This window comes from Bicyclus anynana, chromosome 2 (genome assembly GCF_947172395.1).
Source record: "Bicyclus anynana chromosome 2, ilBicAnyn1.1, whole genome shotgun sequence".
In the NCBI taxonomy this organism is placed as follows: domain Eukaryota; kingdom Metazoa; phylum Arthropoda; class Insecta; order Lepidoptera; family Nymphalidae; genus Bicyclus; species Bicyclus anynana.
The window spans coordinates 16805754-16826092 of record NC_069084.1 but is presented as its reverse complement, the minus strand read 5'-3'; the positions used below and the strand labels follow the sequence as shown (position 1 = coordinate 16826092).

At 36.1% G+C, this 20339-nt stretch overlaps 4 protein-coding genes across 7 annotated transcripts in view; 2 read left to right on the top strand and 2 right to left on the bottom strand.

Annotated features, from left to right (window-relative positions):
* LOC112050264 (prolow-density lipoprotein receptor-related protein 1) overlaps positions 1-3050 on the top strand; it is a 45691-nt gene extending 42641 nt beyond the window's left edge. For all 4 annotated transcript variants that reach the window (XM_052888162.1, XM_052888164.1, XM_052888160.1 and 1 more), the window contains one exon: positions 2160-3050. In XM_052888162.1, coding sequence (XP_052744122.1) covers positions 2160-2267 — 108 coding nt within the window. In that variant the 3' untranslated portion in view covers positions 2268-3050. The remainder of the gene's footprint in view (positions 1-2159) is intronic.
* Positions 1-20339, bottom strand: part of LOC112050248 (phosphatidylinositol-3-phosphatase SAC1) — a 260117-nt gene that overhangs the window by 115795 nt on the left and 123983 nt on the right. The window lies entirely within an intron of this gene.
* Positions 3758-5163, bottom strand: LOC112050244 (26S proteasome regulatory subunit 8). The gene has a single exon (XM_024088464.2). The coding sequence runs from the start codon at positions 5022-5024 to the stop codon at positions 3816-3818; it is 1209 nt and encodes a 402-aa protein (XP_023944232.1). The 5' UTR covers positions 5025-5163; the 3' UTR covers positions 3758-3815.
* The window catches only part of LOC112057227 (MTOR-associated protein MEAK7-like), a 29658-nt gene continuing 16000 nt past the window's right edge, over positions 6682-20339 (top strand). Inside the window, exons 1-2 of the mRNA XM_052888265.1 lie at positions 6682-6910; positions 7856-8018. Of these exons, the coding sequence (XP_052744225.1) occupies positions 7857-8018 (162 nt within the window). The 5' untranslated portion in view covers positions 6682-6910; position 7856. The remainder of the gene's footprint in view (positions 6911-7855; positions 8019-20339) is intronic.

Here is a 20339-nt window from a genome sequence, read left to right as displayed (position 1 = left end):
CCCACCCGTACCCCTATCTCACGCCTATCCTACCCCTACCCTACCACTTCCCTATCCTACCCGTACCTCTACCCTACCACTACCCTACCTCTACCCCTACCCTACCACTACCCTAAACCCGGCCCTAAACATACCCTACCCCTACACTACCCCTACGCTTCCCTACCCCTACCCTATATAATACCCTATATAACCCTATATAATAATATTACCCTACCCTAACCTGTAACTTCTCTATCTTACTCCTACCCTTAGCAAAATCGGTCCAGTCCTTCGAGAGTGGTGGTATGACCAAGAGAAATAGAGACTTCTATGCTAATAATATAAAGAGGTAAAGTTCGTGTGGTTGTAGTAGGTAATCTCTGGATCTACTGGACCGATTTGGAAAATTGTTTTACCAATAGAAAGCAACGTTATTTGCGAGTGTCATAGGCTATGTTTGATCCCCATATTCACACGGGAACGGGAACTACGTAAATGAAAGCGCCGGGCGTCATATAGCGGAATTTCTGCGTCTTTAAAAATTTTGTATTATCTCCGAAACTATTTAAGTAATTAACATACTGTAAAAGGCAAATCTTATCTCCATAATATCCTTGTGATTATTAAATAATTTATTTTAATAAGGATTAAAGTTTAGTTGTATAAATAATGACGTAAACCTAAGTATATAAAATTAATAATTTTTAAAACACAAAAGGTACTATATCTGTTAATATATTGAAGATAGATATATGGTGTCGCGGACTTTTAAAGATACATAAAGCCTCCATACATTAATTTCAATTTTACACATTGGTTAAGGCAGCGCATGCGAATAAGTCTGCTTAGGAGGATTTTCGGTCCGACCTGTATGACAAAAACTGTGATAACTCGGCTAATATATATCATACTAATATAAAATATAGCCTATAGCACTCCCCGATAATGTAGCATTCTACTGGTGCAAGAATTTTTGAAATCGGACCAGTAGTTCCGAAGATTACCCCATTTAAAAAATGTGACAAACTTACAAACTTACAAACTTTACCTCTTTATAATATTAGTATAGATAAATAAACTCTTTTCTTTCTTTTCTGTCGTCATAGATCCACACCAATGTATCACGCACGAATGTCATATGGTTTTCCAAAAACCACCCTTTACAAGTTTTATAAAACTCGTGTATAAGCCAAACGAAAATTCACAATCTACTATTTTAAATTCATATGTTATGAAGTTATAATAGTAGATGTGAATAACCCATGTCATTGTGATATTTTTTTTGATTTTATAGTTGAAGTATTATGATATGAGTGTAGACAAGATAAAAATTTTAATAAAAAAATTCAACCGACTTCCAACTCAAAAAATAACTTTAACTAAAAAGCAAAAAATAACATCTTACCTATGTGCTACCTTCTGATCAATTTGAAGGTGGTGCCAAGCCAGTGATGTTTTAATTAAATACGTTTAAACTACAAAAAATCTGTGGTTATTCCAAAAACAGCTTTAATTAAAACACGATACTGGCTTGGCACCGCCTTAATCAAGCCCAAACAAAAGGTGACTGCTGTAAATCCTTGACGAGTTCCATCGTCTATGTTTCGGCTCCATCATCAGACCAACTCCAAACCTTCATAAAGTTGTAGTGGTTTAAAATACCTTATGGAAACACTAACAAACGCACTAGCAGTCTCTACAACTTTTGAAAGTTCCCCTCAATTCCTCCAGGATGCCATCATCAGAACCTGGCATGAAAAAAATGGGACCACCCTGGAAGTAAACCCTACAAAACAAAAAAAGAATTTTCAAAATCGGTCCATAATTGACGGAATTATCGCTGGACATACATAAAAAAAAAAAAAAACATACATACAGCTGAACATAGAACCTCCTCCTTTTTGGAAGTCGGTTAAAAATAATAGCGGGAAAGAGTACATGATTAATATTTTTTTTTAAATTTAATTTCTATTGTGCAATCAGCTGCATCAGCTATAAGCAAATTGCTTGAGAGTACTTTATGGCATGTGCAGCTGACCTTCCATTGAGGGTCATGCTGGCTAATTTAGTAACTTTGATTAAATTTAATTTAATAACTTTGTTATTCATTTTTTTGTTATTTATTTTTTTAGGAAATCCCATATGTATGTGATTAAATAAAATATTTTTTGTTACAGGGTACGGCTGGGCTTATGTTTGATAGGCAGCAAAATCTCTCTGATACAGAATCTGATTTGGACGTGAAGGAAACCAGAGCAATGATTATCAATAAGCTTAAGGATTAACTTTTATAATTATAATATTTATAAATGTAAAAATTTTAATATTTGATTCATATGCATAAAGAAATTACAATTTATATTTTAGAAGTCATAATTATGAATAGAAATTCGAATTTAATTAATGTTTAAAAATATTATTAAGTTATAAATGTTCTCGTTACAAGAGTTGGAACAAAGTACAAAGGAGCATTTACATTAATTATTTAAGTTGTTAAAATAATTGAAAAGTGATCTGATTTACTTTACTAAGTTTAGATTATTTTGTGAATCACATGTGATACAATTGTCATTTAGTTTTGTAAGAAATTAATGTTTGTTGGTAACCATATTTTGTATTACAACAGGTAAATATTATATTACCAATTTCATGGTCAAAACCGTTCAGCATTGAAAATTGCAAATGTTAAATTTAGCTACTTTAGAAGTGAGAAAATCAGATTTATTTTAACTAGTCTAATCACTCTACTAACACTTTACTAGTAGATATGACTTTAGATTAATTATTTTGGTCAGTTTTATTTTTTGTATGATAGTTAAAATATAATTTCACATTTGCAGTTTTAAATGCTGAATTCTCTTTCGAGGGTTTATGCAATGCTAAATGTGTAATAGTTTGCTTTTAACTACAATTCCAATTTCTAATAGTCTATGTGGTCATTTTTGATCTTATAATTTTGTGCCTTATGAAGAAAAGTTATTATGCTGTAGCATAATTCAATGTTATTTTTCTATTATAGTTATAGAAATTATTAATTTCAATAAAAATGTCATCGGTAAATGTAAAAATTTGTTTTATTTTTACAAATACTACACACCAAATCTACCTTGGAAAATTACCAACTACAAAAAGAGCACCTTGAAATGTAACGTAACTATCTATTGTCTAAGCAAAAAAATTGATTCCTTAAAAATTTTAAAATATATTTTTATGTTATTCTACGATAAAATCAATCATTAAAAAATTAAACTGATAATTGGAGAACTGAAATACATAGAGTATTGCTATAGTAGCTTTTTTCAGTTGTCCTAAACTTACCCAATATTAACCCATTTAGAACTGAAAATATTTTTTTTTAAATTATGTGTTTCAGTCATGAAAAACTTACAAGTCCCAACAAAAAGTGCTGTATCTTATGTGATACAGTAAGCTTAAAGATATGCCTAAAATTCTTATTTCAGAGTAGAACCTATTGATATTAAACTGAGCAGTATTATTTATTTGAACCATAAGCAAGAAAACAGTCAATCTGGAGCCTGCATAGCAATTATTTAATCAATAGATTCATTTAATCGATCTTGCATTCATTTAATCGAAATGAATCTTTCTAATCAAACTGAAGGTTGGTCTTTTTTGTACTTGGAGGGTAGTTGCGTTAAAGTGGTTCTACAAATTACATCCAAGCAAATCTACACTATTCTGTTGTTATGCCACTTGCAAACTTCATGATTAATGATTATCAGGCTAAAATTATGTATAAAATAAAACAATACTATAATTTGTTAAGAATTTTTATTACATTAAAATTAGGAATAGCATTACAAAAAAAAAAATTACTTCCAAAGTTTCTTGATAGACATATTCTTTTCAGAGTCTTTCTGCATCACCTTAGCTACAGCCATTTCAAAGTCCTCCTGAGTGACGTGGACCCTGCGCTCTCGGAGAGCATACATACCAGCTTCAGTACACACTCCTTTCACTTCTGCACCTGAAGCTCCAGGCATCAGCTCCGCAATCTTCCTTAAATTGATGCCTCTAGTAAGATTCATCTTCCGAGAGTGAATCTTGAGAATATCTAAACGAGCCTCCTCATTTGGTGGGGGGAACTCAATCTTCCGGTCAATACGGCCAGGTCTCAGCAAAGCTGGGTCCAAGATGTCTATACGGTTGGTGGCCATGATAACTTTGATGTTCTTTGTGGCTTCAAATCCATCCAGCTGATTGAGAAGTTCCAACATAGTTCTCTGCACCTCAGAATCTCCTCCGCTACCAGACTCAATACGAGATGAACCGATGGAATCAATTTCATCCATAAATATTATGGATGGAGCATGCTCTCTAGCCATGACGAAGAGTTCACGCACCATACGACTTCCTTCTCCAATGAACTTCTGCACCAGTTCCGAGCCAGAGACACGGATGAAGGTACACTCAGTGTGGTGGGCGACAGCGCGAGCTAACAGAGTCTTACCAGTTCCGGGTGGGCCATACAGCAATACACCTTTAGGTTGTGCGATACCTAGAGCATCAAATAGTTCAGGATGTTTGACAGGCAGTTCAATGACCTCTTTGATCTCCTTAATTTGTTTATCCAAGCCTCCTACCATTTCGTAGGTGGAGTCTGGTACCTTCTCTACCATCATAAGCGACACGAGGGGGTCGACTTTGTTCGGCAGGATCTTGTGCAGCGTGTAGCTCTCGTTGCGGAGCGCAACGCGGCAGTTCGCGGTGACATCGTTGATGTCGACGTTTTTGTCCAAATCCACCACAAACTTACCTTCCGGGTGAACTTTTACCAATACCTTCTTCTTGTCCATGGGCTTCACGACCTCGCCGACATAAGAACCTTGTTCCTGCAGAAGCTGTAGCTCCTCGCGCAGCATACGCACTTTCGCGTTGAGTTCATTTCTTTGCGCTTGAAGTCGGCGAAGATTTTGGGACTTTTCGGCGACGATGAGTTGCAACTCTTCGATCTTTGTTGTGTAGTAGGGTCGAAATCCTTCGCCCTTTACGGAATCCACTTCCATTTTAGTGAGCGTCATTTTTATTTATCTTGTAACATTCAATAAAACTGATAATTCTTTATCCAGTTATCCACAATTAATATAGAAATCGTTTTAAAATTCCGTTCATTTGACAACAGCAGCAAATTGTGAGGTTTTGATTTGAGTTTGACTTTTGAGTTTTGACAATGACAAATGACATAACCATACCAATTTTTCGAGTCATGCTGTTCAGGGTGACCACTATAAACGATAGAAATCTACCAAGTATGTTACTACTGAATTAATGTTTGATATAATGTTTCGAGTATTGCATTGCATATTTATATTTATTATTATTTACTTTGTAGTTATTGAGGATCATAGATAATACACTATATGAAGAGATCTATGGTTTGTTGAATTAAGCTCCGACGTATATTTTTGTCTTACTACTAATTAGTAGATTAATAGGACAACGGTAACATTATAAATTCGTCCAGGAATTTATACAAATGTGTGTAGATTGCCTTTTTAACCTACTTCAAAAAAGGAGATTATCAATTTGTCGGAATCTTTTTTTATGTATGTTTGAATAATTCTATTTTCGTTTGAGAGGGTACCCTTCCAGTTGGTCCCATCTCGACTAAAATGCTAAAGTAGTCTGAACTAGGCATAATGCGATGTGTTGTAGGAAGAGTAAGCAATCCTACTTCTTACGAATAATCAGGTATAAGACGAGTTATTTATCAATTTCGGATAATCATCTAAGAATTGAAATCATGTTAGGCTATGTGAGACACAGCGTAGGAGATGAAAAAAATTCTCACTTTACGTGTAGGGAAGGAACCAAAAAAAATCTTTTCCAATTTTCCTTTTATCACTATTTCTAAAGACTTAGTTAATATATTTAATATACGAGTTGTATACTGGAATAATTATCCTGTCTTTAGTTTTCTAGTTTTGTTTTTTTAGCTTTCTAGTTTTGAACAGATTCTCAATTATTTTACGAATAACTTTATAACATTTACGTGATCATTATTGAGCACGAGTCTCCACTTAGAATGGGGTTAGGCCTTAGACCACCACGTTAGCCCAATGCGAATTGGTAGATTTCACACACGTAGGTAATTAAGAAAATTCTCAGGTAAAAAACATTGTGAGGAAACCTGCAGTTTCCTCACAATGTTTTTCTTTCACTTTTGATTTATTGCACATAACTGAAAAGTTGGAGGTGCATGCCCCTGACCAGATTCGAACCTAGGCCCTCCGGAGTCGGAGGCAGAGGTCATATCCACTGGACTTTCACATCTCTACATATCTGTTGTAAATTGGCCCCTATTTATCCTTAAAAATACCTAGGTATTCGATAAAAATAGATAATTATTAGCTAAAAAGATAATTCATTGTCATTATAATTTTTAATCGAGATGATCTTAATCAAATATCTGATATAGTAAATGATACACTAGATAACGCACGTGAGTTAGTTCAATATTAATTTGGCTATGTATGTAGACATTCAATATTTACTTTGCCACCTTGGTTTATTTCCGACCTAAATATAGTGGATAAAGCTCTAAACGCACACTAAAGTAACGTATTGTAATCAGTTGCTTTCTGAACTGTAACAAGGGTTGTTCCTTCAACGTTGGACAGTGCGCTTGCGTTATCAGTGACAGCAAAAAAGTAAATAAAAATAATTTGACAGGTAACCTCACCTTGGAATAATCAATTGAGAATTTGTCAACAATTTTTCAGCGATTTATTTTGAATTTAATTAAATAAAGAACATATATTTGTGGTAAATAATATTTGATACCAATAATGTGCAGTGATATATAATTTAAGATTTAATAATGTCGTAAAAATATATATAATTTATAAAGTATCATGTGATAATTTTAAATAGTTGAAAAATTAGATTTATAGTGTAAATAGAACAGGTAATCCTAGTATTATTTTCATTTATAATTTGAGCACAGAAACTGTAATAGCATGTCGAGTGCAAAATATATTTTTCGTATGTTTAATAAGTTTTTCCTTAGAAGAAACTTATGTAAAGAAAAGTCGACGGCTCCTATTTATGACGCCTGTGACCGTCACACAGCCTCTATTCTCGTGACATTGCCATGATTCATGCATATTGATGAATGATGTCTGTTTTACAAACTGGGATCTTAACTGATACATTATCTCAAGTGACAATGGGAGGAACCTATTATACTGTAATACTTTTATACATAGTCTCTGTCCTGTAGAATTTTAATCATGTATTAATTTTAGAGCTTGGCTTGTTTTGTCCTATTTTTTTATAGCAAATTAGTGGTCAACCTTCGCTTTGACTTATTTGCACTTCTTCCTTAACCCTACTCTACAGTACTCTACACCTACCTAACCCCACCCCTAACCCTACCCTAACCCTAACCCTATCCTACCTCTACCCTAAAATGTTTGTATGGGAAATAGAAAAGAGTTGTTTTTATGGTTATCCTGGCAATTATTCTAATTTTTCTCACTTTTTAAACCTTCCCTATAAGATAAATCTTTTCAGCCATTCTAGAATTTTAGCGAGAATAACAGACAGTAATTTATTTTTATACATATATATAAACAAATTTTTCCTTAGACATGGAATATATTTTGTCTGTCCTTTTGCAAAATAATTTGGTTAGTTTGATGGGGTTTCCACAGTTTAGTAGTCTAAAGATGCATTAAAATTTAAGCTCAATGTCTATTTCCTTTTTTGGTTGTAAGAATAAAATATGTAAAAGGTCCTAGTTTTAATTTCACTCACAATTTAAATGGTATTAAAACTGGAACACTGTTAATGAACTTTCACAGCTGTTATTCCAAGAAGGAGTATATTCAATACAGTATTCATATTGCAGGATGGGCAACACCAGTAAAAAGCTGGCCGCTAAATGCACTCTCCTCACAAAAGAAGAGCCCAAGTATGTGGCGGCAACTTTCCGTGCAGCCAGCAAGAACTCGGAGCGCATCAGGGAAGAGGACCTCATCGTGAGTGGCAAACTAGACCCTGTGTCATTAGAAGTTCGTTCATTTTTTGTTCATTTTAGTTTTTAGTTTCCTTTTAGCTGGTTTTGGTGACAAATCTCCTGATTATCCTCCTTTATTAATTAATGCTAAGCTTGTTTTATGCATTACATAAAACAAAGTGGGATGATTATATCATTTATTACATCAGTATGGCTGAATGGGTTTAGATGGTATATGGCTATTTATTTGTTTTATTCTGATATTTTCATGGGATTTAGGATCTATGCACTTAAATACATGGATAGTTATGGTATGACTGCTAGTTTTTTTATGCTGTATAGGCTAGTGCTTGTCACTGGTTACGTCTGATAGTAAGTGTACCGCCGATTTAGTGTTCGGGTATGATGTTGTGTAGAAACGGTAATGTGTGTGGATTTTCATCCTACTCCTAGCAAGTTAGCCCGCTTCCATCTTAGATTGCATCATCTCTTACCATCAAGTGAGATTGCAGTCAAGCGCTAACTTGTAAAGAATGAAAAAGAGCAGCCAACAGTGGAACAACATAGTTATTTTATAAAAAATATTTTGTCACCAACTCTAGCTCATTATTCATTTATTTTGTTCTGTATGTTGTGTTTTTTTCTTTTGTATTGGTTTCATATTGCTGTATATGTATTTTTTTTATATTATGATAAACAGAAATACATGGCTTATAGTAATTACAAGTAGATATCAGTAGTTTGAAGGTTTGTTGTTTTGTCACAATTTGTGCTAATTATTTTCATTTCCATTATTTTTTGTAAATAAACAATTTTGTTGAAATCATTGAAAACATATATGTACTTGGATGTAGAAATACTGAAATATTTTATAATATTTGCTATTATAGTAACTTTGAGCACCAGTGAACTAAGGTGATCATACTCCTGCACACCAGCTTATTGCATAGTAAATAAAACCTTCCGTTCTTGGCGACCACAACGCGCGACCGCGACCTGCGACCGCGCGACTCACTGTTTAGTATGAATTAATATGAGCAATAAACAAATCCCGAGAGTTAAGAGTGGAAAGAGAAATATTTGTTAATAAAAAATGAATGTTTTAAAAAAAAAGACATGGCTATTTTCTATACTAAAAAAGTAATCATATCGAAAATGATGCCATCTCTTTCGATGTTATGAAATAGAAGAACTAAATTTTCGATTCCATCGTGGTTAGTTGACAAACTTCTGTGTGATATATCTCAATAATCAATATCAGTACAATGCTGACCTCACAGTGTTTTCATAGTTGTGCTAAACAAGATAACTATGAGTGTAGTCTCAGTGATTTAAATAAAATCAAGTTGATTTATTTTAAGTAGACATTTAAATGATGTACTAGTAGATCTCTTTGTCAGAGTTTGTCTGGGAAAGTACCTAGAGTCGCCATGCTTTTTGCTCCCAAAGCTGTATCTTTGTGTTCTGGTCAGAAGGGTGTGGTTTCTGGCGCTATTACAAGCAGTAGGCACATGATGCTAACACCTAAGCCTGGATTGAAGGGCACAGGATAGCTAAAGTAGGATGTGGTGCATGCATACAAAGTATTTTCCACTGTATATTGTTTATAAACTCAGAGGCACGATTATCCGCCCACTTTAATATACACGCGTCATATTAAAGTGGGTTGATAACTGTGTCTCTGAGTATATCTGCGTATTCTGTCACTTTCGAATAGTCAAGTCTGTCAAAGAGGATTGACTCTAGTACTAGTTTGGATACCATATCCAACCATATACCAAGATCAAGAAACCAATAAGGTAGTTAAAGATGCTGTTCTTTAACTACCTTATTGGTTTCTTGATCTTGGTTAGACCCCACAACACTCCTAAGTTGGCAATGCTATTGCATTGTTTTTGCAGCAATTAAATGCTGTCTTTTCTTGCTGCAATATAAGTAGTGTGTTAGTTGTACCATACCATATTATATTCTGTGGTTACACTTACTCATATTGTGTTGGGAGCCAAAGCACGCGCTGTAGTCGCTAATTCCGGAGTTCACTGAAACACGCAATTAGCCTCGAAGACCAGCTATTATTGGTGCCAGTGATAAACAAACTTTGCGTCAAAATGTTATATTGTTGCAGCTATAAACTAAGTAGGTTTACGGATTTAAATGCTCCACAAATTGATGTGTATTGTTAGTAGGTAGGTATTATTACGTATAGATGCAATAACAGCCAAGGACATTTTATATTATAGACATGTTACGTGCCTACAAAATCACCGCAAAAAGTGAGCCGAATTAAGCTACTCTACAGAGCGCACACATGCACAATTTTGTGTCTAATTCCATTATATATTTATGTGTACAGGGTTCTCGGGAGTATTTCCCATAAATGTTATATTCTATAAGGAAATTTAATTAAATCAGTCTAAGTAACATAACATGTGTTCTAAAATGATTATTTTCGCAGTAAAAATATTTTATTTTTTATTTTTTTGTAAATAGATCTTAAATTGTGTGTCACAATCTTTTAAGATGACCTAGTCAATCTTATTAATTGATAAATATCATTAGCTGGCTGACTCTTGCAATGCGGCCAGATCCAAAATAGTAGTAGGCGCAAGATAGTGCTAGTTCAGTTTGCTTACAAGAAGACGAGTCTAATGAAAATGACTTTAATGAACCGTAGGACAGAGTAACGGAACCTTTACTCTCCACCACTCAAACCCTCTCCCAGCGCGCGATGCGAGCGGCTACGCGTCGCGCCGCCGCTTTGCAATTGCAAGAACCAGCTCATGACTAAGGGCCCCGTATGGGTTCAAAACTAGTCGGGCATACTCCGACCTTATATCATATGAGTCTTAACCGTGTTTCATAATCAATTAATACCTAAACCAGTTTAGGAGTTGCGATGCCACAGATAGATGACTCACAGATAGGTAAAACAGTAACCGGGTGTTACTGTTTAACCTGTTTAAAAAATATTTAATTTAAAAAAAAAACACAAAGGACAAATATTATGATAAACTATACGGGAATATAATTATGTCTTAGAAGTGATCCTATGACCCATACTACAACCATGCTCCATCTATTTCCAAGGAGTCTGTGTTGCACGCTGGGCCGTCGAACATTTCGGAAGATATTTTTACAATGTCAGGATGAATCGGTTGCTCGTCTAATTCGATCCAGTCTTCGTATGCAGACGCAGTGGTAGCTAAGACGAGCGCCAGCCCGATGATAAGGAAATATACTTTGGAATCCATCGTTGGTATCTCTCTCGCTGCAAGACTTAGTGTTGCAATGTGCTAGACGAGTCACATCCTCGATATTTAAGCTAACAACGTATCAGTTATCGACACAGTTAATAGCGTATGTTGATTCGATTGAGATTTATATTTTAATTATATCTTCATTACCAATTGATTGCAAGTAATTTAGATTTGTGGTTTGTTACACATTAGTTTTATTAGCTTTTTATCAAGACTTCGTTCACCTGAGTAATATAGTACAGATTTTGTAAAGTCATAAGAAAAGAGGCCGGTAGAGCCTCTCTATCCCTTGTTCCGCGCTCTCGTTTGCACGCTTTTCTCAAGCAGAACGTGACAGTGAGATATGCTTTCCTCCGTGCAGCCGGCGCTCATCGATTTATAAAACGTTACCACGTCAAGAAAATTACAATCTTAGAACCGATTATTGCCGAATAGAAAAATAAAAGATATCGACAATCAAATAGTAACCTTGTCCGACAATTTTCAGGGGTCATAGTTGTTATCGGACGCATCGAAGTCTGGAAGATGGCTGATGGAGCAGGTTAGCCGTCGCTCCCGGTCACTAACTTGTAATAGTGATCGTTATTCGTTACCGAGTATCAACTCCCCATACATCAAAAGAACATTCAAATAACTAGCATCCATTCAGGAATTTGAAAGAAAAAGATTGAATTATTATGATGATTAAAATTTTATTCAAATATTTTTATTGGAACAACAAGTATATTAGGATAAATTACGGTAATAATGTCTTACACGTTAGTATGTCTTGTAACACACTCCATTTATTTTGGCGTATCCTCTGGGGCATGTTGGGGCGCCTGATTTTTCCTTGGCTACCTCGTCGGCGTCGTAACCAATCGGTGGGTGGTCTAAATCGGAGTCCGAATCTTTGTCTGCAGACACAGTGGTAGCTAAGATGAGCGCCAGCCCGATAATAAGGAAATATACTTTGGAATCCATCGTTGGTATTTATCTCGCTGCTAGACTTAGTGTTGCAATGAATTTGCTATGTGCTAGACGAGTCACTTTCTCAATATTTAAGCTCACATCGATACGACATGGTTGAAAGCGTAAAATTGTGGCTTCGATTGAGAGTACTGTGATTTTTGTTTAGATCTTAATTACCATTTGATTGCAACTAATTTAGTTTTGTGATTGGTTACACATTAGTTTTACTAACTTTTGGTCAAGACTTCGCTCGCGTTAGTTTCTTGTCAATCGTTAAAATCACGTTTGTTGTTTATTCTGTAGCCCCCTTAAGTTTAATTTATTCTGTTTCTTTAGTATTTGGTGTTGCAATAGTAATACATCATCTGTAAACATTTCAACTTGTCTATCACGGTTCGCGAGATATAGTCTGGTACAGACGGACGGACAGACAGACAGCGGATTTTTAGTATTAGGGTCCAGTTTTACCCTTTGAGTACGGTACTCTAATAATATAAAAAATCGCTATGTTTCAGCGTGATAAACAACAAACAGACAGATTTGGCATTTATAATATTTGTATGAAATACTTACTTCTGATTAATTAACCTTACCTAATAAAACGTATCTAATTAAAACTATAACTAATTTGTAAGTCGTTTATGTACCACCTCCTTGATTCCGTGGTTAATCTATGTGGCTATGGAGCTGCGAAATACAGAGATTTTTCTGAGAATTTTCCAGAAAATACCTCAGCCCGGAGTTCTGTAGTTGGTGGTGTTACACTCCCGTGTCTCGGGAGCATCTTATTTCATCAGTTCCATTCCAGTCATCATGGTTGACATTTTCTTTTGCTTTCCGATGGATGAAAGATAATAATCAAATAGTTCTGAGTTGGGAAGTTGTTTATTACAACCCTCGAGAGTACGTAGCCGGTTTCGGTTGTTATTATTTACATCTTTTTTTTTAACTTCCTATGTTAAAAGGAAGGTCATCCAATGGCCTCCTAGCATCTTTGTCTCTAAGGAACTCATCAATTGTATAGTAACTTGGTGAATACTTTATAACACGTAACAAAACTGTTATGAGACCCAGTCTTTGGTTTTTTGAAATCGCTAACGGGCACTGGTAGGCACAAGTGCCCGTTAATCCACGCTAACGCTAACCTGCATACCCAGTCCTGTATAGAGGGAGTCCTGGCTTTGTAGTGACCCATTCAATTAGGCTGATAATGATGCAATGACGATGCACTTAGCAATGGCGGGCGTGTTGATGTTCTGGTTGCATTCGGCTCGACATAAATCACTTTGGAACGGGTAAACAATCGCATTCCCTGCTGGCGTCAGTCGTGCAGCCGACGGGAACAATTGAAACGAGGCGCCTTGATTGATTCCGCTGCTCCAGCCCAATATGAGTGCCACTAGGGTGACCAGCTTGTAGGTTAAATTTAAAGATGTGTCCCGTTTTATTTTAGTAGTATTACATATTCTAGTAGATTAAATTAAAGGGTTCAAGTTAAGTTTTAACATTTATCCTGTGTAAATAACAAACGTAATTAATTTATTAAAAAACATTTGTAGTGGTAAAGCTCATTGTGGTAGGTACCTACTACTGCTACTATTATTTTTCCCGCCAAACAGCATTGCATTTCTATCTGACGGATACAAGTATCCGTAAAAATACAGGCATATGAGGCTTAAGACTTTCACCAAGGACGCGCGCAAGGTAGCGCATTATTTGATGTACATTCCTAGCAGGTCTCGTGGTACATTTGTTACAGATGATGATTTTCCACTTCATTCATAGCATGCCTTGTGATTTCCCTGTTAAAATTTAGTGATAATTTTCCACTTCAAATAAAAAGGGATATCTACGTGTTCCTTTAACTATATCTATGAACAAAAATAAAAGCATGCTGCACTTTTCATTGCTACAGCTATGATCATTATAGACCTAGGGTATGTATAGGTAGCAATTCCTCAAAAGTCCGAAATTCATGGTATCTCTAGCGCCAAATCGCATAGGAACATAAAATCCCTCTGTTTATGGATTAGAACGCGACAGTTAACGAGTTCCATTTTACGAAGTTTACGGACTTGCAGTTAATTTGCCGTTTGGTTGTAGATTAACTTCGTGGATTCTGGTATTTAAAGGGCATTGGAAACAATCAAACGTGTTTGGCAAACTTGCTTGTCATACTTGACTTTATTATTAAGCGATGTTTGACAAACGATTCAAAGCCGCAAATTTTTATCAAATTGTTTGGCAAAAAGTTTGAAGACTTAAGATATCGCAGGTTTTTCGTGATTTCTAGAATAAATCGAACCTCATGTCCGTCTGTATGTCTTTATCAATTCGTTGTGATGGTTTGAAAGAGTGAGTGATATATTCGGTGCCATGCTATCGGTCGGCGATATGGTTTTTCTCTCCACGGATCGACCAAATATGGAGCGGTGGGCAGGACGAGAGACATGATATGACTGTGGTAGGACGAGTAAAGGTCGCCATTGACGGTCAATTAATCTCACGTTTCTGAAAAGCAAACGGCAGTACCCACGCGGCATACTATAGAAGTCATGTACGCAGTGACCAACACACGATCAATTATAGTCGTGGGTGCTACAGAAACGTGAGAATAATTGACCGTTTGTGGCTAGCATAACGTGGCCACATGACTCTGCCTATTACCTTCGCAACTTCCCACGTTGCAGCGCGTGGCACGATCGTTACTGTAGATTAATTAAACATAAGTTTATTTGACAAGCTGTGTTTCCAATGTTGGGAGATCTTTTTGAAGTCGATGAGGAAGCAGACGTCTGCCTATTTCTCTCGCAACTTCCCACGCCACTGTTGCAGCGCGTAGCACGCCCTTTACTGGGTAGAGTTAATTCGATTGATCTTGTCCATTAACACTGTAGATTAATTAAACATAAGTTTATTTGATAAGCTGTGTTTCTAATGTTGGGTGATCTTTGACGGCATCCGTGGCGCAGTGGTGTGCGCGGTGGATTTACAAAACGGAGGCCCTGGGTTCGATCCCCAGCTGGGCAGATTGAGATTTTCTTAATTGGCCCAGGTCAGGCTGGTGAGAGGCTTCGGTCGCTGACAAAGACGTACCGCAAAGCGATTTAGCGTTCCGGTACGATGTCGTGTAGAAACCGAAAGGAGTGTGGATTTTCATCCTCCTTCTAACAAGTTAGCCCGGTTCCATCTTAGACTGCATCATCACTTACCACCAGGTGAGATCGTAATCGATCGACTAAAAAAAAAATCTTTTTGAAGTCGATGAGGAAGCATTAGTAATGTAATCATCCTCATAATGTTCCATTAAGACATTTGCGGGTGGACAGGATACAGACACCAATTACCATCATACGCGTATAATGGTAAATCACTAATGGAAGCATAAACTATCGGGCGCTATAAACACGGGCCCCGCCGCGGGAACGCTGTTTATTTTCTCCGAAACAATCGCTGGAAAAATGTTTGGCCATCTAATGTTGGGTGAGGGAAGGAGCGAATTTTAGGGAAATTCATTAATATTTTTTTTAAATGAGGGCTGTAGCGTTTGCACACACTCTCTGGGTGATCAGTTGATCACTCGGCTTATCACATCCAGTTGGATGAACACTATCTACTTAGTACCTCGTGGTACGTACTGCTGTAGCACCAGAGTGCAACTGCCCCCTCTTGTTCAAGGCTTGTATTTATAGACTCATTTATTGACAGTCTAGGCTGTTGACATATACTACAAGGGGTAAGTTACAACTAACTAACTTACTCTTTATTAAACAATCCATTTATTTTGAATCGATGTCGTGTAGAAACCGAAAGTTTGTATTTTCAGGTTTTTTATCCTCCTCCTAACAAGTTAGCCCGCTTCCGTCTTAGATTGCATCATCACCTACCATCAGGTGAGATTGTAGTCAAGGGCTAACTTGTAAAAAATAATAAAAGTTACAATTTTAATAAAATGCATATATCTGGTATATATAACTTTAGCCCTACGGACTTTATCTATCTAGTACGACAAATATCAGTAGCTACGAGTATATATCGCCATAGTTCGTGGCCCTACTCTCTTCCGATGCAGTTGATCTATTGTTATGGACTCGCAGTGAGAAAAACCAGCCAGCGCGTAAATATTGGAGAACGCTGTGAAGCAATGCATACTGCGCACTTTTTAAAATAATAGTAGAGGAGCCCGAAATGCTAAATTTGCAGTTACTAAAGCATCATTGAAATCGATTAGATCTGGTAGATTAGGTTATAGAAAGAATACTTTTTTCGCTTTTAGCGATGGGGAAAAAAACTACAGACCTTAAAGACAATTTTTATTACTTCGATTTACTGAAATAGTCAGAAAACATGAGCGATTATTCAGAAGATTACTTCGTTTAAAATATTAAATAAGTAAAAAATTAACCGCGCTCGTGGCTCGATAACAGAAATATATAAGTGTTTTATTTTGTAGCTTTAGAACTCTCCCATTCCTTTACGTTACGCTCAAATCGTCAGATTTTCGTAATTAACACATTTTAGCTATCAACTCACCAACATTATCTTAATCTGACGTACTGGTTGAGTATTTTTGAAGTTAGTTTTTTTTTTGGTTGCACTAAAAGTACCCACAAATATTATGGGCTCATACATGGTGGAGGTACTGAACAACGTGCAAGCTATACTCCCTTATGTTCATCTGCCGCGCTCGAGTAACTGCAAAAATCCCCTCTTCGGCTCCCCTACTATGATTTCTTTACTATCTACTATTGTGTGATTTAAATGAATAGCTAGTTAGAGACTAAAAATAACTTAGTATATTAATAATATTTTATAAGTTTAGATTAAAGCCAAATTACTAATTAGTTACATAAGTAGGCTACATCGTAATTGTATGAAGTACCAAATAAGAACTTTAATACAGAAAAAAGATATTACTACCTAATCGTACAGGTATATTGGTGAAGTAGATATTGAAATATGCCTAAAGTAGACCCGTAGGGAAGTTCCAATTTCGGGGTGAAACATGCGTATAGTATTTTTCACCTCTCTAGCTCAAAAATGGCGCGTTTGCTGCTTAAAAACAATGAGCAAAAGTGGTGTTTATTCACTCTGTGAGACAATTTTTTTTTAAAGAATATTTGCCATATCTTCTTAAATATGACCAATGTATTAGGAGTGGATACGACAATAGACCAACGGGGCGGGGATCACCACCACCCCTCGGTGATGAGTCCGACCGCTCTTACCGTTGAGCTATTGAGGCTATGAAATATTCACATTCTTTTGTTTTTAGATTTGTTTTAAATGCCACACTTGCGTCACCATATATGAAGGAGCTTGTCTGGTAAATGGGAATTTATTTATAAAAAGGAAATTTTGAAAAAAATATACCTCGGTTTTGGAACGATAAAAAACGAGGTGATTTTGTAGGGACTTAACCTATCTATAGCACAGAAAACATATCTATAGTATCATTGATTTAGAGTGTATTTTCAGGCACAGGATTTTCAGTTTTAACTCCGGACAGCTACAACGAACATCGATTATGGAAAATAGGATTTTAAAAAAGTTAAAAAGTTGTTTAAGATTGAAAATAAATATCGCGAGACACTGTATTCAACCAACTTCAAGTTAACTGTTGACTAAGCGTCAGTAGTTTATATTATTTCATTAAACTCTAAGTACTAGCAACTATGTCGACGGGCATGTACTATACATAACACGTAAATAGCTATCATTAAAGATGACTGCGCCATTAATTCGACATAAACTTTAATAACGTTTACGAAAGTTTGAAAACAGTTTTATGCATCATAACATATTAGCCGAGTCGCTTCTTGATACGTTACCCAAACATTTCGGAAGCTTGACAAGGAATCCGCGTCTGTATATATTATAGAAAACGTGCGTGCTATGGCCAGACATACCTTATTGTATGAATGCACAGAATAAAGAATGGTTCTCAATGAGTCTTTGCAGGCAGCGTAGTGAAGTCGGTGAAACCCATAAAAAAACAAACGTCACATTCGCATATACATAATTTGTATTTTAAAATTTAATACTAACAACAATTACGTAAATTAATATTAATCAATAAACCGATAAAAAATACTCCGTCTTATTTCTTTAGTATTCGTGAACAGCTTTTAAAATAATAAAAAAAATTAGAATTAGCTTTTAAAATAAAAAAAAAAAAACGCCTTTTTTCTTGTATGATGTTAAAAATTACTGATGCGACGCTTCGTGTCGTACTGACTCGAAAAAGTATTTTTTTTTTCAATATTATTTACAAATTAGCCCTTGACTACAATCTCACCTGATGGTATGGTTCTTTTTTTAATTTTGTTTTTGGAGCGGCTACGAAACCGTCGTGTTCCATGCGCACCATCTGCCTATTATTCTTTAATCTGTGTATTAATGCTGTAAGTTCATGCTCCTACCACGGTGAGTACGGTAACGAATTATATAGTTTGGACTGCGGGGGCTTTGGAAGGTAGGTTTCAAGAGTCCAGATCCGCAACCGTCTGAATATAAAGAGTGTTTTTTTAATTTTCTTTGATATAATATGAGAAATCATGTCCCCAAACCTTAGTCATGTACTCGTAGCTTCATTGCAAGTTGCAACAGTTGGAAAAACTGATCAAAGATCAAAAGCTTTAAAGGTATCTAGCGAAGGTTTGCCATTAAACTACGAGTCTGGCGATTGGAGACATGGTTTCTTATGATATAAAGACCGTACAAAATATAAAAAAAATGTGTTTGTACTTGACAATTTTTTCTCCCAGTGGTCGGGTAAATAGTGTTAGGAGTGGGCACGACAATAGTCGAGCGGGGCGGGGATCGAACTACCACCCCTCGGTGATGAGTTCGGCCGATTTACCGTTGAGCTATTAACCATCTGGACCTTTGAAAGCTGCTATCTTCCAAACCCACCAGGGCCCAAACTTCATAATCATAATTGGCTACTGTAGGTACTCACCTGGGAGCTGAAAACTTTCAGCCTTCATTTTGACGTGCGTGTGGCGTAGTGTGTAGTGAGTGTCAACGGCCGTTGGTTCGATTCTCGCAACTGGAAAATATTTGTGTGATTATCACGTATGTTTTCAAGTGTCTGGGTGTGTTTATGTATTATATAAGTATATATATGTCGTAAAAATCGTAGAGTCATTAATAAAAATATGGACAGAACCACTGACCTAACCTTGGTCATCGGCTCTGCCAATTACAATAGGTATGCTATGCTTAACCACACTAATCGCTTACACAATACTACTCTTAATTTTACTATTTTACCCTGGTAGTTGTGGTAGAGGAAGTACATCGAGCAAGTCCCAGGACTTGTGACCATTGGGTGTGGTTTAAAGGCGCCTTTTAATACTAGTAAACACTCACCAACCCTGCCCGACGTGCTCTCCATGCCCACAGTAAACAATTTAAGATCAATAATTACTTCATCACGAAACATTATCGAACAAAATCACTAACGCGACAAGCAGCATGACGCCTCAAGCTGCTCAACAAAGAATTGAACCAATTAATAGCCCAAGTCACTAATCACTTTCCTTTTCTTAATAACACTACTTAACACTTCACTATTTCACTATACTTAACAAATAGAAGACGACTATTCCATCTTAAAAGCGCGATTAGAACTGAATTACTAAATCAACAGACTACGGAGACAGACGGAGGCAGGATGCCTCACTAGAGTGAATACACAGTGACGGTACACGCGTACGCGCCATTTGTGACGCGATGCTATTGGATGAGAGTTACGTGATCATTTCCTATTGGTCGATCGCCGCCACGTTCGTTATGGTGGTAACGTTTTACAATCTTAATTACTTAAAGAGTAAATAATCAAAACCTAATTACATGAAAACTTGATTCTAAATTTATTAAATTAATTAACGTAGATTTTGCTGACCATTACGACAGCAAAATCTCAACACAGAACCTAAAGAGTTTCTTTTCTACTGCTGTCAACTGTCATCATTACTTGAGAGACCAATTATTAATCAAATCAAAACGGAACAGTATTTTGACTGCAAAATGATCAGACCACTAGATAACAAGTTGATTCGAAATAACCACAGAGCAAACATGACAACTATTAGGTCTGAGGCCATAGAGCCCTCAGTGAGGGCCAAGCTTCCCCGGCGACATATATGTAGTATAAAGAATAT